The sequence below is a fragment of the Capsicum annuum genome, chromosome 12 (assembly GCF_002878395.1).
Source record: "Capsicum annuum cultivar UCD-10X-F1 chromosome 12, UCD10Xv1.1, whole genome shotgun sequence".
NCBI classification, from domain to species: Eukaryota; Viridiplantae; Streptophyta; class Magnoliopsida; order Solanales; family Solanaceae; genus Capsicum; species Capsicum annuum.
Genome location: NC_061122.1, coordinates 151170667 through 151184098, shown reverse-complemented (window position 1 = coordinate 151184098; position 13432 = coordinate 151170667). Strand labels below are relative to the sequence as shown.

Genomic DNA, 13432 nt, shown 5'->3' with positions numbered 1-13432 from the left:
CTTGCATATTTTCATCGTCTTTAGCATCAAAAGTGTCATGAAATTATGACACGTCAGTCTAGCTTTGGGTATTTATTTTCTTTTTGCAATTTTGCAATTTAAGCTAATTGGAAGATCATAGTTTAGAGTATCAACAAACTCTGTATATCAGTAGACTATTCGTTGTAGTTGAGCAGCCAATTGTGCTACCAGTGGGTAAGGTTCTTTTTACCAAATCAGCGCTGTGTTAAAGAAGTGCAGTAGAGAAGCTATATCTGACGTTTCAGCTATATCGATTGTGAATGAAGTGATAAGCCACAGGTAAAATAGTGAATCAGGAGAGCGATATGAGATTGTGTAAACGTGTAGTGTTTGCCGAAGGTGATGTCACTGCTTTTGTTCTGCAGAATTGCAGGTTGCTGATCATATAAGTATGACCAATCTCCAGAAAGATCTGCAAAATCTCTTTGAATATAATATGATGCTCAGGGAAAAGTTGATTGCTGCCCAGTCAATGCTTCATTCATTAGCCAACAAGGGGTCGACTTTAGCAGCTGATAGTGGTGATATCATTATTAGAGAATGATTCTGCTCCATTAAGGTTGTAGGTGTGTGGATGAACGAAGGCAAGAAATAGCTGCTACTTATCTGCACATTCAAAACTCTCTTCTCTTGAATGTTCTGAGAGATTCTAGGATCTTGTGTTATGAGTGGAAATTGGCTCAAAATCTGATTGTTGAAGTTGTGGTTACCAATCTGTGCAGAGGTTGCTGACTTTGCTCTCTTTGGCGTAGCTGTTTATAATACTTTCTTAGCACAACACGTACTGAATGCGATGCTCCAAGGTGCTGAAGTACTTTCTTCTGTGCTGCGCCTTACGCACATTATGGATTCAGATGCATTATGACCTGAGGATCGTTGGGAGTGGTTGAATACGATGGTGTTTACTGTTTGTTGTATAATTTTCATTACAATTAGAAGGGGGGTTCATTCTTTTGGGAGCAGCATGGTGTTCGTCTGTGAGTTAAATATCTGAATGTACATTATGTAGGACAGTGATTTTAAGGAAATTTGATTATGATGATTTTTGCGTGCATTGGATACAGAAGTTATTAAGGCATGTAATCTACCTGAGGTGGTCCTGGCGAAATGCTTTTGGTATTTTCCTTATTGTCGTTTCGTTTCTCTTCAAGTACTCGCAGTTTTCTCAGTTTCGTTTTGTCAAGAATGAGAAAGTGGTTGCACGCAGGCCGTGTGGCAAGGTGATAAGACATCAGAGGAAGATTAAGATTACTTGGTTTGCACGTCTTTTTTGAGTTCACGAAGTCATAATTGTTTCATGAATGAAGTGATTCTTTTGCCCTGCTCCAATATCTCTCTTTTTTTGCCAAACAAAAAAAAAGAAAAGAAAATCCTCTATTCGTTTAGGTGCCCAATTTGAACCGTCCAAGTCATAACTCGTAAGGGTTTGGGTTGGATGGCGTATCCATTAGCATTGCTTAGTTTAAAGAACGTCTTGACTGCGGATAGATTCAACTTTTGCCGGTCGGAATCGTTATGATTTGTAAGAACACATCAATAAACCACATATATAGAAGGAAGTTTCTAAAACATTACGATATAATAGATAGGTCAGATATCGTAATTGGTACATCTCATTTTACTTGAAAATTGTTACTCTTTGGAGTCAAAGCACTAATTTTTTAATGCGATTCTTTCAGTAATTCTTTTCAAAATAATTTGAATTATTAATTATACTGCACCCTCCATTTTTTTTATTTGTTTTCTTTTCTTTTTAAGATTCAAAGAATACAGATTTGAATCAATATTTAAGATGTATTTTTTAATCAAATTAAAAAAGAAAATATAATTTATAGTACTTTTCATATAATTTTTGAATAGCTAAATTTTAATTTTAAAAAATTAAAATAATCTAATCTAATTTAGCTTCTCGAAAAATAAAGAGATCAAGTAAAAAGGTACAGAGGGACTAACTTATAGGCATCGAATATTAGTTGCTTCGGCCTCATCCTCCAAGCATCTCCACATAACTTGAAGGAACAGTTACAAAGATAGTCTAGGTTGCAAAATGAGAGTGTTCCTAGGATAATTTTCACAATTACAATTGATAGTATCTTTTTCTCTTTTTTCTTCCTTTTTTTTTTTTTCCTTTCTTCTATCTCTATGACTATGTCGATTATAAGTCATGGATAATGATGGATACAACATAACCACTCATTATATTTGTACTAACCGTAATTTTTTTATTTATTTTTTTAACTTTTTGATTTTTTTTCAACTTACATTTTTTTTTTCCTTTTTCAATTTTTTCTTTTCGTTTTTTTTTCTGTCTTCCATCGCTAACTTCTATTTCTCTTTCTTTTTTTTCCTTTCTAATTTTTTCTTTTAATTTTTTTGTATTTCTTTTCTTTCTACCTTTTTTTTCCCTTTTTCGTTTTTTTTTCCTTCATTTCTTCGTTTTCATATTTTTTTCTTTATTTCTTCTTTTTTTTTTTCCTATTTTATTTTATCCTTTTCTTTCTTTTCACTTTTTTTTCTTTTCGTTTTCCCTCTTCTATCTGTAACTTTCTATTTTTCTTTCTTCATTTTTTTCTTTTTTTCCTTTTTTCTTTGAGGTTTTCGTTTTTATATTTTTATTTCTCTTTTCTTGTTTTTTTTTATTTTTTTGTATTTTCAAAAAATATGGCTATGTCGAGCATAAGTCACAAATGATAACGAAAGTCCCACAATCGCTTCTTATATTTGTATTCACACCATCATTTGTATTTTTGTATTCATTGCTACAATTGTATTTGTATTTCATAGTTCAAGCTTGTATTTATATTTGTATTTTATAGTTTACAATTATATTTGTATTTTGTAGTTCATTTGTATTTGTATTTTATAGTTCGCACCATCATTTATATTTTATATAATTTATATTTGTATTTTAAAGAACTATTTGTATTTGTATTTTATAGTTGACTGCATATTTATTTATTTTTGTGGTTTTATTTTTTATATAATTGTATTTGTATTCTATTTTCATCGACGCACATGTATTTTGAAAGAACTATTTTGTAGTTGAATTTGTAACTTGATCACATGTTGTATTTGCATTTTTAATTTTATTTATTTGTATTTGAATTTGTCGTTGATAACATCATTTGTATTATTAAACAATTGAAAAAATAATTATTTTTATTTTTACGAACACTTGTATTTCTACTCATTGATACAAATTGTATTTTATTAATAAAAATTAAACAATAAAAATACAAATGATAAATTACACTAATACAAATGCTAAATTATACAAATACAAATGATATTTGTTTATATACAAATACAAATTGCAAATTTGATATATAATTACCAGCGATGCAGTTGTATTAAATGATATATTGCATATTTATATATTTTAGAGTCAAGCAAATTCAATTAATCCATATATTTATTTGTATACAAATGCAAATGAAAAAATATATTCACGGCTAAACTATTCAAATACAAATAATAAATTTATTTTAAATATATAGTATGATACAAATAAATATAAAATATAAAATATAAAAAACATATAAAATACAAAATGTGGCACCACCATCAATAAAAAAATGAGGAAAAAAATTAGAGAGTGAGAAAGAACAAAGTGCTTTTCACGATTTTGGGGCCATTGATTGCACAAGAATGTGAGTTTGAAGTAGGTGTTGGACTGTGATACAATGGAAGAGCTTGAATTTGATAAGAAGGTGTAGAGTGGGGTAAAGGAATTGGGTTTAGGATTTTAATTTTTAGCGGTAGCCTATGCGGGTAGAGTCGCATGATCCCAACCCTCTTTTTTATTAAATTTTTGAATTGGGTCCAATTGTTACCTACGACTCAACCCATGATTCATGGGTTGTACCCATGAGCTATATGTAGAGGTCGTGGGTACTGTCCACAACTTATTTTTTGCTTCTGATTTCTACGACCCTACCCATGGCTCGCGGGTAGGAGTCGTGAATTGGTTTCAGAGACCTAGATAGATGAAAACTAGCCTAAAAAAGGGGATGAAGACAAAAACACAAACACAACAATCAAAACTCAAATAATGCATTAAAGAAAAGGATAGATAGTGAGACATAAACTACTATAGGCATTTAGGAATTAAAGTGTGTATCAAACACTATAACCCCTAAAACCCACAATAGCAACACCACACTCTTACGTAGACACAAGAGGAAAATCAATCTCCTCAAGCACCAACGTTTCTAAGCCAAAATACTACCCAAGTGAATCCACGCTCGACTTTCCCTAGTTTCGGGTGGCTTTTCCAAGTCTACACTAAAAATACTCCCAATGGAGTTCAAGAATATCTCTTGGCAAATGTCATAAAAAACTAATTATAAAATAAGCCTAATGGAGTCTATTTATAGCTATAACATCAAATGACCAAACTACCCTTAATGAAAAGGGGCTCCTACAGAGTGTAAAGAAAAGGCACAAAAAGACCAAACCACCCTTAATGAGGCGCGGTCATGGAGTGTAAGGACTCATTCTTCACACTTCAACACTTGCAATCCGTTGGAGCCTCGGGTAGTCATTAAGGCAAGCCTCCAAGAAACCTTCCACACACGAAATTGCTTTATTGAGTGTCGAAATGACTTCCTTATGCATACTCTCAAGCCTTCAATGTGTCCAAAACTGGATTCTCCATGTGTTAGCCTCTAATGATGGCATCAAAAGTTATGATGGCCATTTGGCACATATCATCCTCCCCTTCTTAAAAAGGATTCGACCTTGAATTCATACCTTGCAAAATCAAAAAAAGGATAAACAATTACAATATCCTCATGACACGAGGGTTAGGGTAAGTACAATACATAATATCATTATGCCGAGGTGGTACACACTTGAAATATAACCACGAGGCCTTTGTTTTTAACATTAAAAGCTTAATAAAAATGTCATAAAGGAACTGGCTATGACAATCACCAAGAGATAATGAAACTACAAAGGTCATAATTGCATCATCAACCTCCAAAGGTAAGAATACCTTCATCATAGGATCCATAGGACACAATTGTTTCTTCATCTCTTTAGTAGTCCATACCAAGAATGGTGGCACCAATGGTTTACACGCCCACAAAGGTCTCACGAGGTCAAGGACACGAATAGTTCTTGTATCATGACTAAACCAAGTGGAACATCCAATAGACTCCTTACCTCCAAATAAGGTAAATCTAATACTAACATGGACATCATCATAAACAACTAAGTAGTAAAGAAAAGAATCAAATGTAAAGGTATCATCCAAGGTGCTACCATATATGTGAATAGCGTTTAGCTTAAAAGACTTAGCATGTGATGTACACAAGGATGGAATCAAAGAAGTTAAGCACATATAAATTCTTTCTTTTAGGCAATTCATACCAACATACGATGCAGGTTCAACAAGATTAGGAACATCATCATATGCATAAAGGTAATGACAAAAGGTACTAATGAAACTATTCTCATCAAAGATGTATTCACAAGTAAGAAGACAAAAAGAGATAAAGAGACATGGCAAGCACATAGGACCTCTCTTTTTCAAGCAACTTCTCGAGGGAAGGAATTTCATCAATGGAGCCATGCAATTAGGGAAACTAGAGAACCTACTATGCAACATTCCAATCCAAGACATGTAGTTCTCCTAAGGGTTTTGTTTCCCTCTACTAATGATATCAAGCATGATCCTAAGTGTCCTACAAGATACTTCAAATTGCCAACCCTATGAAGGTGACAAAAAGTCTTTAACATCCTTGGACTCTTCCACAAATAAAAATCAACTTGGCATCCACAAGTTGTGGTTCATATAACTTAAGCACAAGTGTGTCAAACATGGATTCAAGTATATAAGCAACACCCTAAACAGGCAATGACACATTTTCCCTAGGGTCCACAAGTATGAAACCACCTTTGAGAAAGGGGTTCCCAATCAAAACCAAGTCACAACGAAGGATATTATATAAATGGAATTCATTTAAAGTGTTCTCAAGAGGTAACTCTCTCCTTGAACTACCAGTAGTAATACCTTGGTCAAGAATAGAAACACTTAAGGGTGAACTTTTTTGTTCCTTTTATGACTCCCATTCTTTAGTGAACACTTAACTTTGTTGGAAATTTCTCCCATGCACAACTTGGGTCTATTAAGTGGATTGTAAATCCCCAAGAAAGAATTTCCATCATAAAGAAGGATACCAACATCCACAATCAACATTTTCTTGTCGTGTTGACCAAGTACCAAGTTAGTTGTGTTACAATTTCCACAACCCAATAAGTTACTGGGGTCAAATAGGAGAAGTAGCCAAGAACATGGGTCAAGGCTATACTCACTTTTCCTTAAGGTGCCATCCTTACAATTAGACATGCCCTCTTTACCATCATCAGAGATATCATGAGCAAAAAGAGGGTAGAGTAAGGTGTCACACAAGTCAATTTCAACTATAGTATCCTTATGCATGTACTGTCTAGTTTCAAGTTCATCACCATTAGTATGCTCAACATAAGAAACACATAAGGAAGAAGTAGATGGAATTTCTAAACATGAACCACCTTCTCTTTCAAGAAAGTAATCCTCACATATATACAAACCACAACAGGTAGTAAAGGGATCACAATCAAATCCATCTTTACAATAACAATCATAATTCGAGTTTCCTAAATGTATAAGCAAATCAAGGTCATCTTCACCTGATTGATCATTTTGTATATCCTCATTAGTTGTTGGCACTCACATACCAATGTAGACTCACCTTGGTTTTTACAAAGGTCAACTAGTGTGTGAATACTCTTATTACTCAGCAATGGAACCTCATTCATGTTCAAGTTCTAGTACTAAGTGGACACTAATCATTCTTACAAAAAGAATTAATTTTTTCATCTATAGGATCAACTAGTGATTGCTTACTTATAACAAGAATTGGATATTCTTGCAACCTAGCAATATTAAGAGTATCAAAAAGGGAAGACTCATGCCATTCTCCTCTAAGAAGACCACCAACTGCATCTACTTGGCTACTACTAGCCACATCACAACATTCTAAGTTTATAGGAGTGTAGGAGATATCATTTTTACCTTATAGCTCACATGAGTTTCGGTCTTCATCTTAGAGTATGTCATGGTAGCCCACTTTCTCCTTCGGGGAGCTCTCATCACAAGAGAGTTTCCAATTAAGTGGCGCTTGGACAAGAGGAATTGAATTTGGTAGTCTAAGTGTGGATAGCAATTGGTGTAGCTTTTTAAGGTTCCGTTTAAAATCTTTGCAAGTGGCATTAAAAGTATCACCCATGGTACCTAAGAAAGACAACAACAAAGAAAAAAAATAACAAACTAGTTAGCTCAAAAGTATCCTCACACTCTCCACTCCTTTGTTACCTCACACTTAGTTTCACAAGTGTTGAAAGTTGGCTTGTAATCCGTGAGGTGTTGAGTGTTGATTTCTACTCTTGTCCGAAATGCATTTTTCTTTGAATACTCAAAGAAATCTCATTCAAACTTCAGCCAAGAAACTATAATGAATCACAAATGATAAAAGGCACACAAAGAACGTAAACACAAAGAAAACGGATTTAAAACTAACTTACAACCTAGTAGGTAATTACTAGTTTGTCAATTAGTACTAGAGGCAAGAAATGAAACTAAAGAAATAATGAATTGAAACTAAGAATCCAAAAATTTAAGCTTAGGGTCAGTTTTGAAAAGTGATGACATGGCATCTTGTGGTTGGTCGATTATTTTCAAAAATTTTTTATGTTCCAACTTTGAATTTTTGATCAATCCTCACTAAAGGGGTGTAGTTTTGGTTTTGAGGGGTAAAATGGAAGAATTGGAGCCTTTTTCAAGTTCAAATGGTTTGAATTTTAAGTGGCCTGGCTTGTACTTTCCTTTGTACTTGAATATTCCTTTTGTTTTTTTTCTTCCTTTGGAAGACATAGAAGGTGCTTGGAATATTCCTTGAGAAAACAAGTACTACACCCTATCTCTTCTTCTTTTTAGGTCAAATAACCACTTTTTGATATTTTTCTTCAACAAGATATGAAGAACTTGAAGAACACCAAGAACATTCAAGGTTTGACCAAAGTTGACCCTCAAGCAAATGACCTCTAAATCTGATGATTCTTGAAGATCCAAGGTCACTTTGACAAACTAAGCACAAATATCACAATTTCAACCACAAAACGCTACTAACATCCTTGCCAAAAACAAGATCCACTACAAGTTTCTTCAAACTCAAGATCAGCAATGGTGGATGGCTCAAAATAACCCAAATTTAGCTCAAATCTTAGGTCTAGACTCTATTAGTGCTAGGGAACAAGGATTTAGTACTAGAAACTAATAAAACACATAAAAATTACCTAGATCAAAGTTTCAAAAATCTTTCCAAAGTACAAAAATGTTAACAATAATTTTTTTTAATTTACGAATTTTTGACACTTTTTTTGTGTTGATTTTCTCAAGGTGACAACAATCCAATACTTAGAATTGTAGGAACAATTTTAAAACGTAGCTCTTGATACCAAATGATATAAATCTAATCTATATAGATGAAAACTAGCCTAAAAGAAGGGGGATAAAGATAAGAACACAAAAACAAGAATCAAAACTCGAGTAATGCATTAAAGAAAATGATAAATAGTGAGACAAACTATTATAAGCATTTAAGAACTAAAGTGTGTATCAAACACTAAAACCCTTAAAACCCATAATAGAAACACCACACTCTTACATAGACATAATAGGAAAATCAATCTCCTTAAATACCAATGTTTCTAAGCCAAAATGCAACCCAAGTGAAATCATACTCGACTTGCCCTAGTTTTGGGTGGCTTTTCCAAGCCCTATACTAAAAATACTCTCAATGGAGTTCCAGAATTTCTCTTGGCAAATGTCATAAAAACTAATTAGAAAATAAGCCTATTGGAGTCAATTTATAGCTATTACATCAAATAACAAAACTACCCTTAATAAAAAGGGCTCCTATGGAGTGTAAAGAAAAGGCACAAAAAAACCAAAACATCCTTAATAAGGGGCGGTCATAGAGTGTAAGGACTCCTTTCTCTTGCAATCCTTTGGAGCCTCGGGTAGTCATCAAGGCAAGCCTCCAAGAAACCTTCCACTCACGAAATTTCTTTATTAAGTGTCTAAAATGGCTTCTGCATGCATATGCTTGGGCCTTCAATGTGTCCAAAATTGGATTCTCCATGTATTGGCCTATAATGATGGCATCAAAATCTACGATGTCCATTTTGCTCGTATCACTTGCGGGTAGGAGTCGTGGATTGGGTACCTGGACTTGTCTAAAATTTTTAATTTTATCATACTCTAGATATTTCTCCATGCTTCCTATTCTGCAAAACAAAAACAATGTGAACACTGAAACCTTGGGTTGCCTTCCAAGCATCGTGACATGATATGGCTATGTTGGATACTCAAATTTTATCAACAATTCCATGGGTTACCTCTAATGAAGCGCCTGATTTAACGTCACTCAACTTTTTTGGATACTCAAACTTTACCAAGGCTTAATTTCTCACATACTTTAACCTCCATCGTGCTTTTCATATAATGCTTAAGACTATGACCATTCAATTTGAATAAGGCATCCCTATCTTGATGTAACTCAATAGCACCATGTGAAAATACCCAAACCAAGGTAAATAGTCCAGACCACCTAAAATTCAACTTGACAGGAAACAAACAAAGTCTTGAATTATACAACAAAATCACATCACCAGGTTGGAATACCTCTCTCTTAATTCTCTTGTCATGGTAAAATTTTATCTCTCCTTATATAAGGTTGAACTGTTATAAGCACGGAGGTAAAACTCATCAATCTTATCCATCTTGTCCAATCTCAAGTGTGCGGCGTCACTCCTTTCAAAATTCAACTTCTTCAACGCCCATAATACCTTATACTCAAATTCAATCAGCAAGTGGAATGCCTTTCCATATACAAGATGATAAGAAGAGGCACCTATGAGGGTTTAGTAAGTTGTACAAAGGGTTAAAGTGCATCATCGAACTTTCTCAACTAGTCAGTTCAATTAGTATTAGCAATCTTTGCCAAAATGGACTTTATCTCCCAGTTGGAGACCTCAACTTGCCTATTTGTTTGAGGATAAAAAGGTGTTACCACCTTGTGCTTCACACGATATTTCTCAAGCAGAGCTTTGAATAGACAATTGAAGAAATGGTACCCACCATAACTTATGATAGCTCATGGAGTACCAAATTGAGAAAAGTTATTTTTCTTTAAAAATGCTCTAACACTCTTACCTTCATTATTTGGAAGTAAAATTGTTTTTACCCATTTAGACACATAGTGGAAAACCACCAAAATATACTTCATCCCATGTAAACTCACAAATGGGCTCGTAAAATTTATACCCCATATATCAAACAACTTAAGCTCAAGGATAGGCGTCATAAGAAGCTCATGCTTCTGCGAGATATTGGCCTACCTTTGGCATTGGTCAAAAGCTTGAGCATAGTCATGTGCATACTTATAGATGGTCGGCCAATTATAACCACATTGCAATATTTTATAGGCAATGCGAGTTACTCTATGGTAACCCCCAATTGGAGATGAATGATAGGCCTCTAGAATACTCATCATCTCAATTTTGAGAATACACCTTTGAATCACACCATCAGAACATACCTGGAATATGTATGGTTCATGCCAAAAGAACTTTTGTACCTCATGCATAAATCATTTTCTTTGATGAAACAACATGTCTTCCATGAGATCACTTTCCAAATACTTGGCAAAATCAACAAACCCAGGGATTAAGTTTTATGATGCTTCCAAGACATGCTCATATGGAAAAGTATCATCAATCTCAAGCTTATACCATCATTTAAGTATCATCTCCTCTTCTAGGCCTAATAGATGGTCTGCAACATAATTTTTGATGCCTTCCGGTCCTTAACCTTAAAGCTAAATTCTTGTAGCAATAGTACCCATCAAATTAACCTTGTTAGAGAATCATTCTTTTCCATAAGGTACCTAAGATCAGCATAATCAGTGTGCACAATGACTTTGATACCAATCAAGTAGGAATAGATATTTTCAAAAGCAGGCACCACTGCAAGCAATTCCTATTTAGTAACATTGTAATTTTTCTATGCGAGGTTGAGTGATTTTCTGGTATAATAAATTTGATGAAGTATCTTCTCACGTCTTTAGCCAAGTACTGCTCCTAGCGCCATACCACTGGCATCATACATCACTTCAAACAAAAGGGTCTAATCAAGGGACACAATGGTTGGAGCAAAAATCAACCTATCTTTTAGGTACTTAAAATCCTTGAGATAAGAAGCGTTAAAAACAAACTTCACCTATTTCTCTAACAATTTGCACTAAGGATTCATAATTTTTGAGAAGTCCTTGATAAACCACCTATAAAAACCTGCATGACTCAAAAAACTCCAAATACCTTTCACAAAAATTGGTAGGGGAAATTTTTTAATCACCTCAATTTTAGGCTTGTCGACCTTTATCCTTTCTTTGAAATTTTGTGCCAAAAAACTATTCCCTCTTTAACCTTTAAGTGACACTTTTCTTAATTTTGTAGTGCATTGGACAAGTGGGACAAATAATCATTTAATGAGTCACCCACAACAAAGAAATCATCCATGAAGACCTCGATAGTATCTTCGACCATGTTAGAAAATATGGACATTATGCAACGTTTAAAGGTGGTAAAAGAATTACAATGAACGAAAGCCATTTTCTTAAATGATAATGCACCATATGGATAAGTGAAGGTGGCTTTATCTTGGTCCTTGGGAGAAATAAAAATATTATTATACCCTGAATACCATCAAGAAAACAATGCCATCCTCTACCCCCAAGATGGTCTAACATCTGTTCTATGAATAGCATAGAAAATAAATCTTTTTGAGTCCAAGTATTCAGCTTCCAATAATCCATACAAACTCACCATCCCGTGACCAATCTCATGGGAACTAACTCATTTTTATCATTGCCCATAGTGATCTCACTTTTCTTTGGCACACACTTAATTGGGCTTACCCATTTGCTATCACCAATAAGGTAAAAAAAATACCTTCATCTAACCACTTAATGATTTCCTTCTTTACCACCTTTTGTATATATAGATTTAGATGAAATTGATGCTCAATGTTAGGCACACATTTTGGCTTAAGTTGAATCTTATGAATATAAGTTCTAGGTGGAATTCTAAAGTTTTCAGAAATAATCAAACTAATAGCCCTTTTAAACCTCTACAACTCCGATATCAAGGCCTCAACCTGCGACTCTAACAAATCTAATGCAATGATAACCTATAAGGTATTATTGGCCCTCACAAATGCATAACATAAATGAGAGGGTAAGTCTTTCAATTCTAAGATTGGTGTCTCCTAAATAGATGGTCGTACTGGAGGGGTTGCTCTATTTTTCGAATCAAGGTCCAACTTCTTTGGCGCGTAGGTATATGAACCTTTACCGATAAGTGAACTCACCATATCATCATAATCATCGTTGCAAACACAACCAAAATTCATTATCATGACAACTAGTTCCTCGATATCAAGCCTTTTCTCAACGGGTACCAACAACACATCATCATCTATTGTGTCTATCATAGAAACTACTCATATATCTTTTGGCTGCCTCATTGACTAATACACATTGAATATGACCTGATCATCATTAACCATGGATTTTATTTTTCCAATCTCTATTTCAACCAATGCCCTACTCGTGACTAGAAAAAGCCTTCCCAAGATGACAGGAACGTCAAAATTGACCTCGCAATAGAGAATTAAAAAATCATCTAGGAATATGAAAGAATATATCTTCACCAACATGTCACACAATATACCAACCAACTTCTTCATAGTGTGATCTACCATTAATAGTATCATGAAGGTCAGCTTGAGCGACCCCAATCCCAACTGCTTGTATACAACTAGCGACATCAAATTAATGCTAGGTTCCAATTCACATAGAGCTCGTGCAAAGTTAAAAGATTTAATAGTACAAGGAATAGTGAAATCTTTGGGATTTTCCTTCTTTTTTACTAAATATCGAGAGGCAATGACACTATAATGGTACATATTATCTGCGAGCTCAAAACTCACCATCTAATTCTCAGTCACTAAATTCTTCATGAATTTTGCATAACTAGATATAGCCATATACTCTAAAGCTTCCTTAAAAGGGATATTCATAGAAAATTCCTTCAACATCAACATAAATTTATGATATTTTCCTTTTTCAGTTTTTTTCTCCATACTTTAAGTAAAAAGTATAGGAGGTCCTAAAATGAGCTTCAATATTGGCAGGACCTCCTTACCCTTTCTTTTATCATTATTACCTTATTTCTCTCCAACTATCAATTTCTAAGATGCCTCACCAATAGTCACCAACTTTTTCAGTTTTAGTTTTGTCCACAG

General features: G+C 34.1%; 1 protein-coding gene across 6 annotated transcripts in view; it reads left to right on the top strand.

The window, feature by feature from the left end:
• Nucleotides 1-1129, top strand: part of LOC107850173 — a 55488-nt gene extending 54359 nt beyond the window's left edge. For 2 of the 6 annotated variants that reach the window (XM_047400423.1, XM_047400420.1), the window contains 2 exons: nucleotides 387-605; nucleotides 744-1129. In XM_047400423.1, the coding sequence (XP_047256379.1) occupies nucleotides 387-565 (179 nt within the window). In that variant the 3' untranslated portion in view covers nucleotides 566-605; nucleotides 744-1129. Of the gene's footprint in view, nucleotides 1-168; nucleotides 301-386; nucleotides 606-743 lie in introns of those variants that run through there. The other 4 variants (XR_007047959.1, XM_047400421.1, XR_007047960.1 and 1 more) reach the window with 4 other exon arrangements.
• Nucleotides 1130-13432: the final 12303 nt, after the last annotated feature.